Source organism: Loxodonta africana, chromosome 21 (genome assembly GCF_030014295.1).
Source record: "Loxodonta africana isolate mLoxAfr1 chromosome 21, mLoxAfr1.hap2, whole genome shotgun sequence".
Lineage (NCBI taxonomy): Eukaryota > Metazoa > Chordata > Mammalia > Proboscidea > Elephantidae > Loxodonta > Loxodonta africana.
The window spans coordinates 69,064,652-69,086,285 of record NC_087362.1 but is presented as its reverse complement, the minus strand read 5'-3'; the positions used below and the strand labels follow the sequence as shown (position 1 = coordinate 69,086,285).

At 40.3% G+C, this 21,634-nt stretch overlaps 1 protein-coding gene across 8 annotated transcripts in view; it reads right to left on the bottom strand.

Moving 5' to 3' along the window:
- Positions 1-21,634, bottom strand: part of CEP89 (centrosomal protein 89) — a 96,053-nt gene that overhangs the window by 16,508 nt on the left and 57,911 nt on the right. For all 8 annotated transcript variants that reach the window (XR_010318916.1, XR_010318917.1, XR_010318915.1 and 5 more), the window contains exons 15-17: positions 15,322-15,489; positions 14,170-14,311; positions 9,537-9,626 (exon numbers count right to left, since the gene is read on the bottom strand). Coding sequence is in view for 4 of the 8 variants with exons in the window: in XM_064274101.1 (XP_064130171.1) it covers positions 9,537-9,626; positions 14,170-14,311; positions 15,322-15,489 (400 nt within the window). In the remaining 4 variants the exon portion in view is untranslated. The remainder of the gene's footprint in view (positions 1-9,536; positions 9,627-14,169; positions 14,312-15,321; positions 15,490-21,634) is intronic.

Genomic DNA, 21,634 nt, shown 5'->3' with positions numbered 1-21,634 from the left:
CATTCAAGATACCTGCTTCCTAGCACACGGCAGTCTCAGTCAGCAGTCCTCAGTGTCAACAAGAAGTGGGGAGCAGACAGCTCCAAACTGACTCCCCAGGAGATCTGTCCTGTTGGTTTCAAAGGCCTGAGCTATGGGATACACAGGGAGGCAGGCAGAGTGTTGACTATGAGAGTAGGCTCCAGTGCAGGAGGCCATTTGTAGCAATTCATAGTAGGCTTGCAGCCAACACAGCCCAGGTGAGGGAGGTGCCGGCACAGTCCAAATGGACCTGAGAAGATCTGCCTTGTTGATTTTAGAGCAGAAGCTTGGGGTCCTGTCTCTTTGTACAGGCAAGGGGTGTGGTGGTTAGAAAAACAGGCACTTCTTCTGGGGCCACTTCCAAAGTTCATAGCAGCTGGTGGCCTGCATGGCTTGGTGGAGGGGAAGGGATGGTGGGAGAAGCTGTGTTCCTACTGTATGAGATTTGTTGTTGATTCATTGATTCCACCTGTTTGCATTTCCAGCTGCTTTCCTCTGCTCTCAGATTCAGAGTCCCTCAAAACCTTGCTGTTTCCTTGTTGTATTTCTTGTATCCTTGTGGGGGAGGGTCAGAATGGTGGTCTGTTTATGCTGCCACCTTCCCAGAATTCTCCCTCCATAGAGTTTCCAATGTCTGATTTTTTTGGAAGTAGATAACCAGGCCTTTCTTCCAAGACACCTCTGGGTAGACTCAAACCCCCAGCCTTTCAGCTAGCAACTGAATGCTTTAACCATTTGTACCACCCAGGAACATGAATAAGAGTTGACTCAATGGGTAACTGGTTTTACTAATTATTAGTAATTATTTCTAAGTATTATAATGAAGTTTCTGTTTTCCTCTGTATCTCCTGTAGTTTACACTTTATAAATTTGATGCTATGTTATTTAGTGCATACAGATTACCAACTACTATATATTACAAACTGTAGTCCTTTTTTTTTTTTTTTGGCCCATTTAATACTTTTGACTTGATGTAAAGATTGCAACTTTTGCTTTCTTTTTGCTTGCATATATCTGAGTTATCTTCACCAATTCTTTTACACTTAATATTTCTGAGACACTTTGTTTCAGGTTATCTCTTACATCTAGCATTGAGTAGTATTTTGTTTTATGACTCTGTGACTGTTAAGCTGTGTCTGTCAGTCAACTTGGCTGGGCCACGATTCACTGGTTTGATGGTTATGATGTAGTTTGCCAGTCATATAATGTGATCACCTCCATGATGGATCTACTATGAGTAGCCAGTCAGTTGAAAGGGAGTTTCCTTGGGGGTGCAGCCTGCATCCAATATAGATAGACTTTCTGGCAAGGCTTCCAGGCTTCTGTTTGCTCTGGATCCTGTAGCTGGCTCCTGTTCATCTGGTTTCCGGTTCTTGGGACTTGAACTAGCAGCTTACCTGCCAATCTTGGGATCTGTCAGCCTCCACAGTCTGTGAGCCAGCAGCCTGCCAGCTTGCCTACTCATCTTGGGATTTGTCAGCCTCTGCAGTCTGTGAGCCAGTGGCCTACCAGCTAACCTGCTAATCTTGGGATCTGTCAGCCTCTGCAGCCTGTGAGCCAGAGCCTTGTTGTCTGACCTGCCAATCTTGGATTCACCAGTACCTGCAGCTATGTTAAGTCAGGAGAACCCTCCAGCCTGACTGACAAACTTGGGACTTTCCAAGTCTTACAACCACATGAGCCATTTCCTTGATATAAATCTCTCTCTCTCTCTCTATACTCACTTCACTGGTTTTGCCTCTCTAGAGAATCCAGCCTAAGATAGGCCCAATCTAAAAAAATTTCTTTAATGGATGAATTAAGCTTATTTACATTTACTTACATAACAGATTTGTTTGGCCTCAATTTTATTATTTTATATTTCACTGTTTTACCTAAATATATTTAAAAAGACTTTCACTAACGTGGTCTGTTTTGTTTTAATTCTAATATTTAGGAAGAAATCTCTTTTGAGTCTTGTGGTTACCTTTATTCTTACACCTTTTATATAGTATACGTCCTCAAACCAAACCCAGTTCCATCGAGTTGATTACAACTCATAGTGACCCCATAGGACAGAGCAGAACTGCCTCATAGAGTTTCCAATGCTGTAAATCTTTACAGAAACAGACTGCTACATCTTTTTTCATGGAGTGGCTTGTGGGTTTGTTAGCAGCCAAGTGCTTAACCACTGCGTCATCAGGGCTCCTTTATATATGTCCTTAGTCCCCTCTTTTTAGTTCGCTGCCAAAATTAACAATATTGTTAGCTCAGAACAGCCTTTTCCTCACTCCTTCCCTCCATTTCTTCCATCACCCAATTTTAGTCATTTGGTATCATTTTAAAAAGTGTTCATCTTTGCAAACACTAAAATATGCTTAAGCTTTTACTATTTAATATTTCAGTTTTAAATGATCTTTTGACTCATAGATATTACATATGAAGCAATCAGCAAGTTCATTCTACTTTCTACCTTCCTTCCCCTTTTGCCTATCATTTTTTCCTTAGTTGTATTATACTATCAGCCTTATCCCCATCTTAAGTCTTAGTTCACAGTTAAATACATTCATTGCTCATCATCAGTCCTTTTGCCAAAGGTTTCCCAATCATTTCTTGGTTGCTTAAACTCAGGTTGATTGATTCATAGGAAAAGTTTAAGGAAAAAAATGTTTCCAGAGTTCTTACATGTTCAAAACTGTCTGAAGGGGAGCTTGGTTGGATAGAAAGATCTTTGGCTCATACTCTCTTTCCTGGAGTGTTTATAGATGTTAACCACTATTCTCTGGCATTCAATGTTGTTACTGAGAAGTATAATGCCAACTTGATTTTCTTTCTCTTATGTCTTGGTCTTTTGCCTGGATGTCTTAAAGTCATATACTAGAGTGTGTCTTCCTGTCAATTTACTGGGTACAGTCTGGGCCAGTTTTTCTAGGTATACAATGTGCCCTTTCAATATGCAGATTCAAATCTTCTTTTATTTCAGAAAAGATTTTATGAATTGTGGTTTGGGCTGGATAAGTTCCATTGTTTTGGTTTCTTCTTTGAGGACTTCAACAATAAGTATAATGGATCTCCCTTGTTAATCTTCTGGATTTATCAATGTCTACTATATGCTTTTTATGTCTTTATTTCTGTTTTCTCGTCTCTATCCTTTACTGTGTTTTTATGATATCTATTCTTCTTGTGCTCCTTGTAATTTAGTCTACATTCTGAAATGGTTTGTCTTTTTCTTTGACTTTTTTCCTGTGTTGTGTCAACTTCCATTTCACAATCTCCTTTTTTTAGTTATCTCTTCTCGAGGTTCCTGTGTTTTTACTTTAGAGTATTTTTCTCCTAGTTTTGTTTTATTAAGTTTTATCTCCTATCTACCTATCTTAGATAGAGAGTACACTTTGGAGTGTAGATTACAATTTTGATCTGCTTTGTGGCAACACTTTTCTAACGGGTTTTCATCATCTACAGAAAAGCTGTATTTCTATTTCTCTTCTTTTTTCTCATAGTATTTTTGTATTCCTTTGGAATGAGATGAGGTTCCTATGAGAGTGGGGAGCAATGGTTGGGCCAAGGTAACTTCCCACACCCTGCCTCTTTTATAGCCCCTTCTATGACTCTCTGAATCCAGCCTCATTGAGGAGGGCTTCTGCCTGCAGGCCTGAGTTTCCCAGATCACACCCTGACTTCTGAGGTGATGTCCTTACTTTCAGAAGCCATATCTTGCTGGCGTTTCCTGAGATGTTCCCTCTGGATTTTCCTAAACCCTTTTTAAGTCTTTTCATTTCCCTTATCTAACCGCCTGTCTAACTTGGATCCTGGTCATAGGTTTCCTCTCTGAGTGGCGTTCTCTTTACTCTTCCTACTCAGATGAATGATCATGAGATGGATTCTCAAGACAAGGCCAACTACTCTGAAGATCTGACCTTCTCTTTTGGAAATAAAAGCCAACGACAACAACAACAAAAAATCAGAAACAAAACAAAAAATAATACACACAGAGGAAAATTAAATTACTCATAATACTTTTATGCAGATTCTCATCATTAACAGTGCCAAGTATTCCTGCTGGCCTTCTTAATGCAGAGCTGAGATACTGTCTTCTCCTGTTTTTTTTTTTTTTAATTTGTGGTGAAAATATACATGACAACACAATATACCACCGCCACAATTTCTACATGTACAATTCAGCAACATGGATTATATTCTTCAAGTTGTGCAACTATTCTCACTATCTAAAGGGGACTTTTTAGATATGTAATTCCATGCCTTTTTAGAGATCATCAGTAAATAGGCCCAGAAAGGCAAAATGATTTGCCCAAAGTTGTCTAGTGGCAGAGCTAAGAATGAGATCCAGTTTCCTGACTTACTGTTCAACACTTACCTCATAAGGTATAAAGAGACCTCAGCTATGTAATTTAGATTTTAGTCTACCTATTGAATTTTCCTTCTTAATGTTCACTGGAAGAAACATGGGAAGACAACTGCTCACTGTAAGACCATGTTGTCAAGGTTTTCTAGAGATGTCAGTGTTCTCCCGCTGTAATGTCCCTGAGCAGCAGATGTTTATACCTGGGTATACAGTACCTCTTATTTTATAATAATATCTTTCTTACTGAACACTTGGTATGTTCCAGGCTCCATGCTAAACACTTTTTATACAGCATTTCATCTCCAATGCTTTTGATTCATTGAAATTTTTCTATTGTAAAATATTCTGTTAATCAATTCCCCAAATATTTACTGAATGTCTACTATGTGCCCTGCACTGTTCTAGGTACTTAGGCTATTAAAAAAAAAAAACAAAAACCCATTGCCGTTGAGTCAATTCTGACTCATAGCAACCCTACAGGACAGAGTAGAACTGCCCCATAGGGTTTCCAAGGAGCAGCCAGTGGATTCGAACTGCCAACCTTTTGGTTAGGACCCGAGCTCTTAACCACTGTGCTACCAGGGCTCTGCTTGGGCTATATCAGTGAACAAAAACAGACAAAAACTCCTACTCTTGTGGCGCTTACAGTCTGGCCAGGGGAGAGAGACAATAACCAATAAACACAACAAATACACAGTCTGTTAGAAGGCTATAGTCTATAGAAGAAGCAATGTAGCAATGTAATGAGAATCAGGCTTGTGAAACAATGGGTGAGCAGCATTTTTAGATAGGCAGGGTACACCTTATTGAACAATTTAATTAATAATAACAAACACCATGTAGCTATCATCTAAGGTAACAACAGAGCATTATCAGCATCCTAGAAGCCCCCATGAACCCCCCGCCTCCCTAGATACAGTAATTAATCCCATTTTTGCAAAATTCATTTCCTTATTTTCTCTTAGTTTTACAATCTATGTATTCTCAAATAATTTAGTTTTGCCTATTTTTAATTTTATATAAATGCAATCTTATTATAGATACTCATTTGTGCTGTGCTACTTTCATTCCATATTATGTTTGTGAGATTCACTCATATTATTATAATTTATTCATTTGCATTGGTATTAGGTATTCTTTCGTGAGATACCACAATTTATTTATTCTTTCTACTGCTGATGAATACTGGGTTGTTTCATTTGGAACTATTATGAATGATGTTGATGTGGCCATTTCTCTACATGATTTCTGGTGTGCATGTCTAACAGTTTCCTTGCCTAGAAGGATATATATCAAGAAAGGGATGGCTCGGTTGTGGGCTATGTGAATGTTCTACTTTACCAAAGGCCTGAGCCAATTTACAGCCCAGCAACAATGTAGAAAAGTTCCCACTGCTCCAAATCTTTGCCAAAAACTCTGTATTATTAGACTTTTTAACTTTTGACTTTGTAGATATAAAATGGGTAAAAATATGTCTTCTCCCTCTGGCTACTTTTAAGATCTTCTCTTTGCCTTTGGTGTTCTTCAGTTTCACTATGATGTGTCTGTAAGTGTGGAATCCTTTTATTAATCCTGCTTGTTGTTCAGATTATAACAACTAAATACATTTTAAGACTAAATTTACCATATCCTCCTTACTCTAAAACTGTGCTAGATAGTCAGTGAACATTCTGTGATATGGATTTAAATGACACAACATTAAACTCTTAGAAATCTAAGTCACCTGCTAGGAATCTATGAAGCCATTTTAAAACACCACTCTAGAGGATATATAACTAAATTAAATCATTCCCACCACCAGAAGCCATAGGGACAAACCCCAAAGCTCTGAATGTGGGTCTAGTGCAAGCATTAACCTTTCTCACAGCAATGGAACCCTTTCCTCACATAGCATTATACCTAGAAGCCCACATTTAAGAAAACAAGGCAAGCTGCTTTGGTTCACGGGGTTGGGGGGGGGGGGGCCCTGGACTGGTGGTGTGAACATCAACCGACCTCAAATGGCTACTGCCCATTTAGAAATGGAAACAATGATGCTCTAGTGGGTATGCTAGTCTTCCCTGAATTTAGTTAGAGGGAAGTAATCTTCCCTGGGGAAGACCCAGAGTCCAAATCAGAGCAGTTCCGGGATGCTGCTTGTGTCAGACCATACTGGAAACTAGACAGCCCCTGGGGCAGCGTCTCTGCTTGTACCATCTGAAAATGAAGACCTATCAGGCAATGCTGCTTCCAAAAATTTTTAATTTGTATTATTTAGGCAATATTCATGAAATACAGGAAGATAAAGTACATAAACTATTCTTTGCATTAAGGACGCACATTTGGGTTTGAGGAACTTTAAGATAAATTTTGTTTCATTTAACTTTTAAAGAATAAATAATTCAGAACTAAACCTTTTATTTCCTGAAATAAAACAAACTCACACCATACATATACTCATACATATACTGTTCACCCAATACTGTGAGTATTTACACACAGCCAACCAAAGCTTAGCTTTTCTTTCCTTAGTTTGCTAATACTCCAACATATTAAATACCATTGACTTATTTCTCCACTATCAGGCCCCTTTAGTTATTGTTCTATACACACATGCACTTGAGCCCAAAGGTCTTGGATCTCACCTGCATTATTAGATGCCCTCCAACCATGCCCTCACAGTACTCTCCCCTCCAAAATCTGTAGGTTCCCTCCCTGCCCTCCACCCAGGCCTCTAAGCCTACTACTTCTCTCTCTGCCCCTACCCTGATAAAACTACTTTGACAGGTGGGGCTGTGAATGCATGCTGGGAGTCTGCAGTCTACAAGGATAATGGAGGTCATGTGAGGAAGGTGGCCCAAAGGAGGAGAGCAGCTACAATGAGAAAAGTTTTCTTGGGCAGAGAAATTGGAGAATAAAGTCACGATTAAGCCAAGAGAGAAGCAGGTCAATACTTCTCTCTGACTGAACAAATAAATGCTGGGCTTGACAATGTAGCCTGGAGATTCTTCCATATACATATTATTATTATTTTTTTACAGCAGCATAGTATTTTTTTTTTGGAAGTTAAGTATTGCCTTTATTGTTGCTACGGAAAACTTCACATACTCCTAGAGGACAGAGTTATATCTTGGTTAACCTATATTAGGGCAACAGCCTCAGACTTATTTTGCAATAAGTATAGTCGGTGATTAACAAAGGTACCAAGCTGGTAGAAAAGGAGCTAAAACAACATATTTTGACACTCATGCTAACACAAACAAGATGCTCACATACACATGACCAAGTCATAGTACTTCTTCCTATCTTCCTTGTCTAGCACCAGATCAGATACAGGAAAAACTATCATCACCCTTCTCTTCCATTTTGTTTTGTAAGGAAGCTTGGCCAGACATCTGAATGATTTCCCAGTGAGTTATTGGGAACTGGGTGAACAAAATTAGAGAGTGTGATTTTATAAGATTAATATTTTAGGGCCTCTGGGTGGCAAAAACTAAGTGCTGAAAGGTTGGCAGTTCGAATCTATCCAGTGGCACTACAGAAGAAACTCCTGGCAATCTGCTTCTGAAAGGTCACAGTCACAAATATCCTATGAGGCACAGTTCTACTCTGACGTACACAAGGTTGACATGTGTTACAATCAACTCGACAGCAACTGGTTTTTGGGTTTCTTTTGGGGGGGTATTTTAGCAATTTTACTAGTGAAGCAAATTAGAAAGTTATTTAAACAAAATAAAAGCATTTATTTATATCTCATGTAATAGCCAGGTGAACTGCCTCGAAACAGCCTTAAATCCACCTGCATGTACACAGGGAGATTTTACTTCATGAAATAGGCCTTAAAGACAAGCCACATCTGATTTTATTTGATCAACAATTGACGATGTTCATTAAGGAAGACTTACGCATAAAAACATTTAAAAGATTGTTTACGGATATATTTTAAAGAAAATAAGTGTATTAAAATACCATAAAAATAATAACATACTTAGAAACATATTTTTTTAAAAAGGAACTGTAAGACATGTACTCAACGATCAAGAGTTACCCAACCTAAATGTCAATAAAAACCAGAAGCCATCAGTCAACCTTGTCTTACGGCAACCCCATGTGTATCAGAGTAGAACTGTGCTTCACAGGGTTTTCAATGGCTGATTTTTTTTTTTTTTAATTAACTTTTATTGAGCTTCAAGTGAATGTTTATAAATCAAGTCAGACTGTCACATATAAGTTTATATACACCTTACTCCGTTCTCCCACTTGCTCTCCCTCTAATGAGTCAGCCCTTCCAGTCTCTCCTTTCGTGACAATTTTGCCAGCTTCCAACTCTCTCTATCCTCCCATCCTCCCTCCAGACAGGAGATGCCAACACAGTCTCAAGTGTCCACCTGATATCATTAGCTCACTCTTCATCAGCATCTCTCTCCTACCCACTGTCCAGTCCCTTTCACGACTGCTGAGTTGTCTTCGGGAATGGTTCCTGTCCTGGGCCAACAGAAGGTTTGGGGACCATGACCGCCGGGATTCCTCTAGTCTCAGTCAGACCATTAAGTATGGTCTTTTTGTGAGAATTTGGGGTCTGCATCCCACTGATCTCCTGCTCCCTCAGGGGTTCTCTGATGTGCTCCCTGCCAGGGCAGTCATCGGTTGTAGCCAGGCACCATCTAGTTCTTCTGGTCTCAGGATGATGTCTCTAGTTCATGTGGCCCTTTCTGTCTCTTGGACTCTTAGTTATCTTGTGACCTTGGTGTTCTTCATTCTCCTTTGATCCAGGTGGGTTGAGACCAATTGATGCATCTTAGATGGCCGCTTGTTAGCATTTAAGACCCCAGACGCCACATTTCAAAGTGGGATGCAGTATGTTTTCATAATAGAATTATTTTGCCAATTGACTTAGAAGTCCTCTTAAGCCACAGTCCCCAAACCTGCCCTTGCTCCGCTGACCTTTGAAGGATTCAGTTTATCCCGGAAACTTCTTTGCTTTTGGTCCAGTCCAGAGCAGCATAGTATTTTATGGTGGGGATTTTTTGTAGTTTATTAAATGAGAGGTGCTATTTCTGCCAATGAACCCTTATACTGGTCTGTTCTGATTAGGGACAGCCCTCATGCAAAATGTGTCATTTTCTTAAACACAGAAATCTGCAGGCCTTCATTCCCATTGGAAATCCAGTCTCTGAGGCTAATGACTACTTACCTTGACTTTTTCCTCTAATTTTCCCAAGCGAATATTGCCTTGTATTATTTTGTTGAGAACTCCATGTTTCTCACTTTCTAAACATTTAGCCTAAGTAGAAACAAAAAAATTATGGACTCTTTGTGTTGTAGAAAAGGTCAAATAAAAAATTCTTCTTCAAAGAGTATTATTACTCACAAATTATCCCCACCCTGCCACTTGTCTTGGCCTACCTGTTCCCATCCCTCCCTGAACCGTTGTGTGTCTTGGCCTACCTGTTACCATCACTCCCTGACCCCTTGTGTGTGGGTTGAGTAATGGCCCACCCACATCTGAGGAGGGGGCAAGAGAAGGGAACAGCATCCTGGGTACCCCTCCTGGGCACAAATGGAAGATCTAGCCCCATGGACAAGGGAAAGTGAAGATTGTTATGGCTTCCAGAACACTTCTCTATTTTTATGGGATAAATAATTCCTTCAAATCACATCCAAGAAATATTTGCCAAGATGCAAATAAACTTTTTAACTTCAGTAATTTACATGATTACAAAATTGAGGATAACTGAATGTGAAATACGTTGATGCATAATGCTGCTCTCCACACAGAACATGGCGGGCAGTATGTCCAAGAGGGATGTCACTTGAACCTGAATAATTTAGATTAATCTCCGGATGGAAAATGAACTCTACACATTATAAATTACCTATTTCAAATGTTAAAATTAAAGGGTAGAAACAAAAAAAATAAAGATGAGCATCCCTTCTAAGGTAGGCTGGTGGTGACAGTTTTGATTTTTCCAGAAAGAAACACAGAGAGTTAAATGATTTGCCACAAATCACAAGGAAAATCTATACAAGATACAGGATTAGAAATTAAGATGTCAGTGTCTAAGGCTATTGGGTCGCCTACAGAAATTGGATAAGCGAAAGATGGTGAACTAGTATTTGGGGAATTTTAAAGTTATTTGTGGTCATAGGTCTGAATCCGCCAGCTGCTCTGCAGGAGAAAAGACCTGGTGACCTGCTCCTGTAAAGATTACAGCCTTAGAAACCCTATTGGGCAGTTCTACTCTGTCCTACAGGGTCACTATGAATTGGAATTGACTCAATGGCAACTAACAGCAACAACTAAGTTGTTTGTAGCCATAGGGAAGCAGTGAAAATTTCCCAAGGTTGAACAGAGTAGCCTCTGTTAGAGTGTGGATTGGTGTGTAGGGGGGGCGCTCACAAGGCCCAGAAGATCAGGATACGGTGAGGCAAGCGTACACAGCCCACAGTCTCAGGGGAGGGTACAGATGGCAGAAGCAGCCAATGCCACCCTGGACAGAGCTAACTTGGCCATGATGCTCCCTGGGGCAAGGAGCTTGCAGAGCATGTCCAGGGTAGGACATGCCTACCCTGGGGGCCTGTCTAGAGTGCCCTGCCCAGATGTCCTGGCAACTCTCTGCATGGCATATGGTAATGAATCACCTTAAAAGAAACAAAAACAATTTGGCCTTTTCTCTTGGTTTCTGAGAGAGAACTTTTGGAATTTCCTGAGTAATTGAGGTGCCTATTTCTAAAACCTCTAGACCACCTGAGTGTTTGTGCTAATGAGTAGGGGCTGACCAGAGCAGAAGGACCTCCTGGTAGCAATTAACCTCCGGAGGCATGATTTAACCTATCATGCATATGCAAGAAGGCCTCAATCATGACTAGTGATGCCTCAGTCGTGATGTAGTGATGATTAAGGCCAATAAAGGCTCTGAACGCAGAGGCTCCAAGAGGTTCCTGGTTGGCAGAGGCAAGATGACCTGCCCTCTTTGGGATATGGGAGCTCCAAGTTGGGAACGCTCCCAGATCTCACTCATGTGTCTCTTCCTTACGATTCTGATCTGTATCCTTTTTCTATAGTAAATCTCTAATTATTAGTAAGTTCTGTGACTCATTCCAGTGAATTATCAAACTCAGAGGGGTAGTGGGAGCCAGCGGGTGAAAGTGATGGAGCTCAGGGGAGGCTGGCATCCTGAAGGGGAATGGGAAAACCTCACATTTGTGGCCGGCAGGTCAGAAGTAAGGGTATCATGTGGACTCCTGAGTTTGTGACTATCATCTGCCTATCTGGCAACCTGAAGGACAGTGTCCTTTCAACTTGTGAGCTCTGACCTAGCTCCAGATGGTAGAGGCAAAGACAGAGAATGCTGTGTGGGCAGCTGGTGTCAGAGATAATTGAGAAGTAGGGATTTGATTAATCTTCACATTTTAGGGATTGGGTTTGTATTAATTCTTACCAATAAATATGGACAATGGTGGGGGAGCTAGAAATGAGATAAGGGCAGTTCCCCCCAGGTCCTACATTTCAACTGTGACTCTGGGGGATGTGAGAATTGGGAATTCAAGCCTGGCTTTGGGCCATTACATAAGTCAAGGCAGGAGGGAACATATTCTATTAACAGTCTTTCGGCTTGATTTCTAACTTACATATTTGGTCACACAGTACGTGGACCTCCATTTGTATTTCCACTGGGGACCCACAAATATAAGGGGTGGGCTGAAGAAGGGCTGTGTTGGGTCAAAGCGGGTCGGGACCTCATCACTGAAGCTGGTGATGTTCTCCAGCCCACATGGAAGGTTCAGGACCCGCATCCCAGGGATGGGGAAACCTGCGTGTCCTGCTCATGCCCCTGACACAAAATGGCTTTGTATTTACAGAGGCACTGACACGTGACAGGCAGGTCCCCGTGAATGTTTGCTGGGTAAATGGATTTGTTTGGCACTTTACATTTCTCAAAAAGCTTTTGCTTTGCCTTCTCAGTATCCCTGTTGGTAAACCCAAAAGATCCAACAGAGGAGGAAATTGGCACTCAGCAGTGCTACAGAAGTCAGTGACCCTATAGAGTTTAACGTTTTTGTTGGGAATAGTAACTTCTTGGGAAGGGGAGTCTTGGGTCTGAAGGTCTGAATGCTTTCAAGGTCCTATAGGGTCACTATGAGTCGGAATTGACTTGATGGCACTGGGTTTTTTTTTTTTTTTTTTTAACATGCTATGTCAAATTGCTTTCTAGAAGACTCAAGGAAGGACTTAGAAACCACCAGTAGTATGTGACCAGGCTTACCACATTCCCATCAGCAACTACTATTTAAAAAAAATTTTTTAACATTAGTTTAAGTACAAGGCTGGTTTAGTTTGCATTCCCTTTATCACAAATAAAGATGAACATTCCCCTCTCCTCCCAAAAAAACTATGTACTGTTTATATTTCCTCTTATATAATCAAGGGTAAAATCCTCTGTCCATTTTTCTATGGAGGAATTTAATATCTTTTTAACAAAGAGGGATAAGCATGTGACATATCCTGACAGAGTCCCCACACCTCATTCACCCCAAAGAAGGGCCAAGTTACTTCCAAGTTTGCTGGTTTCTCAGATGCTCTTAGGAAACCTACTGCTTTCCCTGAGAGTAAGGCCCCAGACACCCTTTTAACTCAGTACTGAAGTCACTCCTGAAGTTCACCCTTCAGCCAAAGATTAGACAGGGCCTATAAAACAAACAATAATACACATAGCTCAACCACAATTATGACACTAAATGGGCACACCAGCCCAGGGGGAAGGACGAGAGGACAGGAGGGGACAGAAAGCTGGACAAATGGAAACGGGAAACTCGAAGTGGAGAAAGGGAGAGTGTTGACATGTCACAGGGTTGACAACCAATGTCACGAAACAACTTGTGTATTAATTGTTTAATGAGAAACTAATTTGCTCTGTAAGCTTTCACATAAAGCACAACGAAACAAAAAAGGCTACCGATTTCTTTTGTAATGACACCCATTAAACTATTATTTTTAATGTGATATTACCAGAGATTTGCAAAGTTGTTTAAATAAACACGTTTAAATATACATTACCAATGTTTTTAATGGAGGAAAATAATAAAATAAAGATAAATAAAAATATTTTTAAAAAATTCGCTCTAATCCATCACTTAGACAACTCACTGTTAATATTTTGGAGTAAATCCTATGAGACTTTTCTCGCTGTGTATAAATCTGTGCCCCTGTACACATGTATTGATCATCTGTCTTCTTTCACCCCACGATATGCTGTCTATGTATAGATGTCTGGAATGACGTCACAGCAACAGTCTTGTTGGCTGTCTAGTGCTCTACCATCTAGGCCCACCAATAATTTATTCAATCAATTACCTGCCCTGGAACTGGTGCTATAATAAGCAATGCTGGGATGAGTATTACTGTAGCTACATCTTTGCGCCCATTTAAAGTATTTCCTTAGGATGAACTCTATTTAGCCTCTCTACAAGTTTTATGTTTGATCCTCAAACAGGGAAAATATTAGGCAGCTTCCCAGAAAGAACATAAAGATATGTTTGGAGGTATAATACATGCCTTGATGACTGCTGTGCCTACTTTGATAAACCAATTTTATTATTTTACCTTTTAAAATATCATTTGACATTATTTTAAAAGTTTGAGTCATTCACCAAACATGAAATGTTTTTCCCCCATGATTAAAAGATAAAATTTTGAGGAATTTGAAAATTTGTGGTTGAAATTCAGAAGGATGAAGGTTTTATGGATCAATTAAAAAAAAAAATTCTTAAAATGATGTTTGTATATTAACTTGCAGTTTACTTGAAGTAACTTTGAGAGAACTTACCAAACACATGAGACCGTCACGTTCTTGAGTCATATTCTCTGCCAGTCCGACAAGACTGGCCAAATATTGGTGAGCAGACATCTCATTCTGCATGGCTTTTTCCACCTGCTTTTTGAGGGTGTCAATTTTCTTCTGAGATCTCCTATAGCGTTTCCCCAAAATGGTGGAATAAAAAACTCATTAGCCTGAATGGCTACGGCATATGAATATCCGTATTAAAAAATATCAAGTATGTTAGTGTTTCAATGTTACTCTTCAACAATCTAAATCTCCTATTAAGTTTGAAGATCAGATGAGGTAATTGAATTTAACTTTAAACCAAGCATAATTATTGACTCCAAAAAACCAAATCAACCCCATTGCTCTAGAGTCAATTCCGATTCATAGCAACCCTATAGGATAGAGTAGAACTGCCCCATGGAGTTTCCAAGGAGCGCCTGGTGAATTTGAACAGCTGACCTTTTGGTTAGCAGCTGAACACTTAACCACTGCACCACAAGGCTCCATTACTGACTCCAAATCACATCAATATGAATCACACATGCGTAATCAATTAAAAGGCTAATTACTTACTATTTTATTGATTTCTTGGCTCACATTCTAAAAGATACTATTCAAAAAGAGACCCTTTAATCCCAAAGTAAGGAGCGCTGGTGGCGCAGTGGTTAAGTGCTCAACTGTTAACCGCAAGATCGGAAGTTCAAACCCATCAGCCACTCTGCGGGAGAGAGATGTGGCAGTCTGCCTTTATAAAAATTACAGCCTTGGAAACCCTATGAGCCAGTTCTACTCTGTCCTATAGAGTTGCTATGGATCAGAATCAACTTGATGGCAATGGGTTTGGTTTTTTGGTTTGGTAACCCCAAAGCAGATTTTTGGGAAACGGTTAGGAACACACTTCTAGAACTTTCGGAGTCTTAAGGTCATCATCATGACTATCAATAATCCTTGAACTATAGACTTGAAAAGGTTGGTCCACAGAAAAGCTCTTGCCACACTTTTATTTTGCTATCCAACAATCTCAATGACCCATTCCCATTTTAGAACACTATGAGAAAAATAAAAGATAGAGGAAATGAAATAGAACATTCTCCAGCTATCTTTATTATAGAATGTATTTAAAAAAGTAAGCTTAAGAAAAAAATAATAAACCTATTTATTTTCTGTGCCATTTCAAGTTCAGCTTCCAGGGCTTTGTTTTTAACTGTCAAATTGTTCTTCTCTAAAAGCAGGCTCTTTTTCTGTACTTGCAGGACTGTCAACTTTTCCATCAACTCTTCCAGCTCAGAACTTCCTTTCTCTTCTTCCTTCTGCAGCTGGCTGAAAGAGAAAAACATCAACGCATGTACCAGTACACAGAGGCTTACATAAGGCAGTCACTGCTAGACAAGTGATAAACATCCCGGCTCTCAGTCCTTTGTGGATCATTTGGAAGGCCTCTGAGGAAACCTCTCCATACCTGGGAGCTCCCAGAGGACAGGACAGACAGTGTGCTGCATCTTCTTGGATGGCATCTGCCCTCTAAACCCTTCTTTTGCCCACAATTTTTGCTTGTGTTTGTGCATATATATTTTGTTGTTGCTGTGAGATACTGTTGGCTCCAACTCACAGGGACCCTAATTACCTCCAGAAAAAATTTAAGACAGCTTAATTTCTATAATTGCCAAAAAATCCTAATACTAAAATAAATTTTATTTCATATTAATATGATTATACGTTTTATGATAAGAGAACACATCCCCCCCCAAAAAAAAAACCAAGAGGGGGCATATAATTTCAATGTATAATTCTGACAAAACAGTGCTTAAGAAATGAGGTATTTCTTCACTGGCTTTCTCAGTCAATTTTCATGCAATAACCAGGACTAAGTAGGCAGGACCATGGACACAGAGGTTGCCCAATGATCTGAGAGATGTGGTCTTTCTGGGTATCATGTGAGGTTTATTCCTTGGCTTGCTGGCTGGCTGGCGAACAAGCCTCAGGTTGCATGTGTTTGTAGTCCTCATCATTCTTCTCATTTCAGTGAGCTCAAACTACAGTGGCTCTCTGAACACCCAGTTAGCAGTTTTCCAGGCAGCTGCCATTGCTTTCTGGTTTACTGTGAGCCCTACCAATACTAGTTAGCCACAGAGCAGAGGACACTCCTGAGCAAATATCACAGAATGGAGGCTTGAATTAAATTCACCTTTTGTCTTTTTTCTCTACTGCCTTTTGTTTTTATTTTAGAATTTTATTTAAAAGTATTTTTGCCACACTAATAAACCCATCTAGTACCAATCAACCAGCACAGAAAAGTTCATGATGAAAAGCAACCAAAGACATTCATATTGGGAGTGTGTTGTTGCGAGTGCACAGCCACAGAGCGCAGTATCAAAATCTAGAAATGCGTTCACTCTGTGGCTCAACACTGCCACTTCTAGGCATGCGTTCTAGAGAAACTTTTGCAGATTTGCAAAAGATGACACATCCAAGAAAGCTTTGCAGCATTATTGACAGGAACAAACTTAAAAATAGCTTCAACTTCCATCAATAGACTAAGTAAAATGTAGTGGCTTATATGATAGAATGCCACCATGCAGCAGTTAAAAAGAATATACCATATATCTATCCCAACATGAAATGATGTTTTGAAAAACTGAGTGAAAAAAAATCAAGATGCACATTGTACTTAAAGTATAAATTCATGTACGTAAACTTAAGATATGCCAAAAAATACTACATGCTATTCATGTGAAAATAAAAAATAGATTGGAAACATAATTCCAAATTTATAATAAGGTTTGCTTCTGGCAAGCAAGTGAAAAATAGATATACATTACCACTAAGGAAGTTCACAGCTATTTTTAATACTTTTATTTAGAGTCTCTACATTAAGGATCATTAGTGAAATTTAATGGTAACTTTGGGCTTTGGTATCAAGGTTATATTAGCCTCACAAAATGAGTTAGGGACCATTCACTCATTTTCTGTTTTCTAGAATGGTTTCTACAACTCCTCTTTCAGTTTGTCATACCATGGTGGCTTGCATGTTGCTGTGATGCTGGAAACTGTGCCACCGGTATTTCAAATACCAGCTAGGTCGCCCATGGTGGACGGGTTTCAGTGGAGCTTTCAGACTAAGACAAACTAGGAAGAAGAACCTGGTGATCTGTTTCTAAAAAAAATTGGCCAGTGAACAAGGTCATGGAAGCTCCATAGACACATTCAAACTTCCTGAGGGACCAAATTACTAGGCTAAGGGCCGCGGGGACCTTGGTCTCAGTGAACATCTCGCTCAATTGGCATAACATAGTTTATAAAGACAATGTTCTACACCCTACTTTGTTGAGTAGCATCTGGGGTCTTAAAAGCCTGCGTGCGCCAATCTATCCTGTCTAGAGCAAGGGAGAATGAAGAAAACCAAAGACACAAGGGAAAGATTAGTTCAAAGGACTAATGGACCACAACTACCACGGCCTCCACTAGACTGTGTCCAGTACAACTAGATGGTGCCCAGCTACCACCACTAACTGCTCTGACAGGGATCACAATAGAAGGTTCTGGACAGAGCTGGAGAAAAATATAGAACAAAATTCTAACTCACAAAAAAAGACCAGGCTTACTGGCCTGACAGAGACTAGAGAAACCCTGAGACCGTGGCCCCCTGACACCCTTTTAGCTCAGTAATGAAATCACGCCTGAAGTTCACCCTTAAGCCAAAGATTAGACACGCCCATAAAATAAAACAAGACTAAAGGGGCACACCAGCCCAGGGGCAAGGACTAGAAGGCAGGAGGGGACAGGAAAGCTGGTAATAGGGAAGCCAAAGTAGAGAATGGAGAGTCTTGACATGTCGTGGGGTTGTTAACCAATGTCATAAAACAATATGTGTACTAACTGTTTAATGAGAAGCTAGTTTGTTCTATAAACCTTCATCTAAAGCACACACACAAAAAAAGACCCTGATGGGGGGCGGTGCGGGGGTATTGGCCAAGGAAAACCTTATGAATAGCAGCAGAACAGGATCTGGTAGACTGCCAGAAGACGAGCCCCTCAGGTTGGAAGAAGGCACTCAAAATACAACTGGGAAAGGGCTGTCTCCTCAAAGAAGAGTCAACCTTAATGATGTGGATGGAGTCAAGCTCTCCGGACCTTCATTTGCTAATATGGCATGACTCAAAATGAGAAGAAACAGCTACAAACATCTACTAATAATAATAATAGGAACCCGGAATGTATGAAGTATGAATCTAGGAAAATTGGAAGTCATCAAAAATGAAATGGAGTGCATAAAGATCAAAATCCTAAGCATTAGTGAGCTGAAATGGACTGGTACTGGCCATTCTGAATTGGATAATCAGATGGTCTACTATGCCGGAAATGCCAAATTGAAGAGGAATGGTGTTGCATTCATTGTCAAAAAGAACATTTCAAGATCCATCCTGAAGTACAGCGTGGTCAGTGATAGGATAATGTCCATACAACCTACAAGGAAGACCAGTTAATACAATGAATATTCAAATTTATGTACCAATTACTAACGCAAAGACGAAGAAACCGAAGATTTCTACCAACTTCTGCAGTCTGAAATTGATCAAACATGCAATCAAAATGAATTGATAATTACTGATGATTGGAATGCAGAAGTTGGAAACACAGAAGAAGGGTTGGTAATTGGAAAACATGGCCTTGGTGATAGGAACGATACCGGAGATCACATGATAGAATTTTGCAAGGCCAATGACTTATTCATTGCAAATACCTTTTTCAACAATATAAACATTGACTACTCACGTGGACCTCACCGGATGGAATGAACAGGAATTGAATTTACTATGTCTGTGGAAAGAGATGATGGAGAAGCTCAATATCATCAGTCAGAAAAAGGCCAGGGCCAAATGCGGAACAGACCATCAATTGCTCACATGCAAGTTCAAGTTGATGCTGAAAAAAAATAAGTCCATGAGAGCCAAAGTGCAACCTTCAGTATATCCTACCTGAATTTACAGACCATCTCGAGAAGAGATTTGATGCACTGAACGCTAAAGACTGAAGACCAGAAGAGTTGTGGGATTAACATCAAGAATATCACATATGAAGAAACCAAACCAAACCCATTGCCATAGAGTCAATTCTGACTCATAGCAACCCTATAGGACAGGGTAGACCTGCCCCACAGGGTTTCCAAGGAGCACCTGGTAGATTTGAACTGCCAGCCCTTTGGTTAACAGCTGTAGCACTGAACCACTACACCACCAGGATTTCCTGAAAAAAGCAAGAGGTCAATAAAAAGACAGGGAAGAAAGAAAAGACCAAAATGGATGTCAGAAGAGACTCTGAAACTTGCTCTTGAATGTCAAGTAGCTAAAGTAAACGGATGAAATAATGAAGTAAAAGAGCTGAACAGAAGATTTCAAAGAGCAGCTTGACAAAGTAAAGTATTATAATGGCATGTACAAAGACCTGGAGTTAGAAAGTCAAAAGGGAAGAAGATGCTCAGCATTTTTCAAGCTGAAAGAATTGAAGAAAAAACTCAAGCCTCAAGTTGCCATTTTGAAGGATTCTGTGGGCAAGATATTGAACGATGCAGGAAGAACCAAGGGAAGATGGATGCGGCTTTGTTTGTTTGTTTTCCCATTATGCATAGTGATTCCTGCTGTCTGTTCAAATCTCATCATCCGCCCTTATCTTAGGATGAAGAACTGGGTATTTGGTGTGTATTGTGTAAGTAGATTGACTTTCTGCCCTGGAGTCTCCCTGACTGCTAACTGGGACTCTGTGTACATAGATGAGGTATGTGGACTGGCTAGGTTCAATTTAAGATACAGGTTTCTTTATCTAAGTCAGGATAAAGAAGGCTTTCCTTTGTAGAGACCTCCAGTTGCTCTAAACCCTTAGCTTTGCCCAACAAGGTTTGCTAAATTTCTTTAGAAAAGTGGGTTGATATCCTATTTTTCCCCACCTTTTTTCTTTTTTTTTACTTATCTTTAGTAGGCTCAACCTACCCAAAACTCACTGCCGTCGAGTCAATTTCAACTCATAGGGACCCTACAGGGCAGAACAGAACTGCCTCATAGGGTTTCCAAGGAGCGGCTGGTGGATTCAAACTGTCAACCTTTGGGTTAACACCCGAGATCTTAACCACTACGCCACCAGGGCTCCTCAACCTATCTAGGCAACAGTAAAAGCAAAGACAGCAATCTAAGCTTCCAGGTGTAATCACCAGTCCAATTATAAGCCAACTGGACAGTTCACTAGGAAAATAGCTTTCGGCCATTTCCCATTCCACAGTTCCTTCCAAGCAGGGATGCCAACAGGTAGAATAAATAAGACAAAAGGGATACACAACCCATATTTATTATCTACACTGACTTCAGCCAGAATAAGAGAAACAGCAGAAATGCACCATAACTAGAAGCTCTCCAAACACAGGATCAATTTAACCTTTTTCTTCATGATCTCATCTTTGCACAACCTTTCCCAAACTCCTCCTCAGACTTTCCTCCAATAAGGGAGCTAGTTAGATAGCTCTTTTACTTCTAGTTAATAATTACTTCTTCTGCATGTGGTTTATCTCTATTATGATATTAGCAATGGAAAGGGATCTTTCTAATTGAGGCAATCAGAGGGCAAGTGTCTTTCAGCCTCAGTGGCTCATCTGCTCCATTTGGCCAAACGCCAAGATGTCCTTGGCTTACTTCATGTCTGTGGTAGCTAAAACAAAAACACTTTGAGTTTCCTTCTCCTTGCTTTGTCTATCTTTCCGCCAAGCCTTGGTAAAATACTGTCTCAGTTACCTATTGCTGCCTTAACAGAAATACCACAAGTGGGTGGCTTTAAAGAGCAGAAATCTGTTTCCTCACAGCTCTGGAGGCTAAAAGTCCAAACTAGGGTCTCGGCCATGTCAATTCCTTCCTTGATGGCAGCCCTGGGCATTCCTTGGTTCCTTGGCTTGCAGCCGATCCTCAGATGGTGTCTATCTTGCCCATGTGTGTGTGTCTCATCCATTCTGCTCTTTTAAGAACTTGGAAGTGATTAGATTTAGAACCCACCCTACGAGGGTATGACCTAATTAACATAACAAAAAACGCTATTTCCAAACAGGATCATATTTAAAGGTATGGGGGGGCCAGGATTTTAATACATATTTTTGTGGGAAACAATTCAACCCATAACAAACACATACTCCCTGAATTCATACAGTCCCTCTTCCCATGTAATAAATCCTCTATCCAATCAAACAGTGCCGCTTACAATAGGGAGTCCTTCGGGGTCAACATTCCTCTCCGCCACCCTGTCCCCATTCTTCTCACTCCCTAGTTTGTATACCCCGCCTGTTAAGTCTCAGCCTAAAGCCTCTCAGAGTCTCCAGCTGGCAGAAAGGCTTCCCCTCTCCAGCGCAGTTTATTCTGAGCCACAATACTTTTTTTTTTTGGGGGGGGGGTACATTTTATTGTTAGTAATATGTACTACATATAATGTTGCA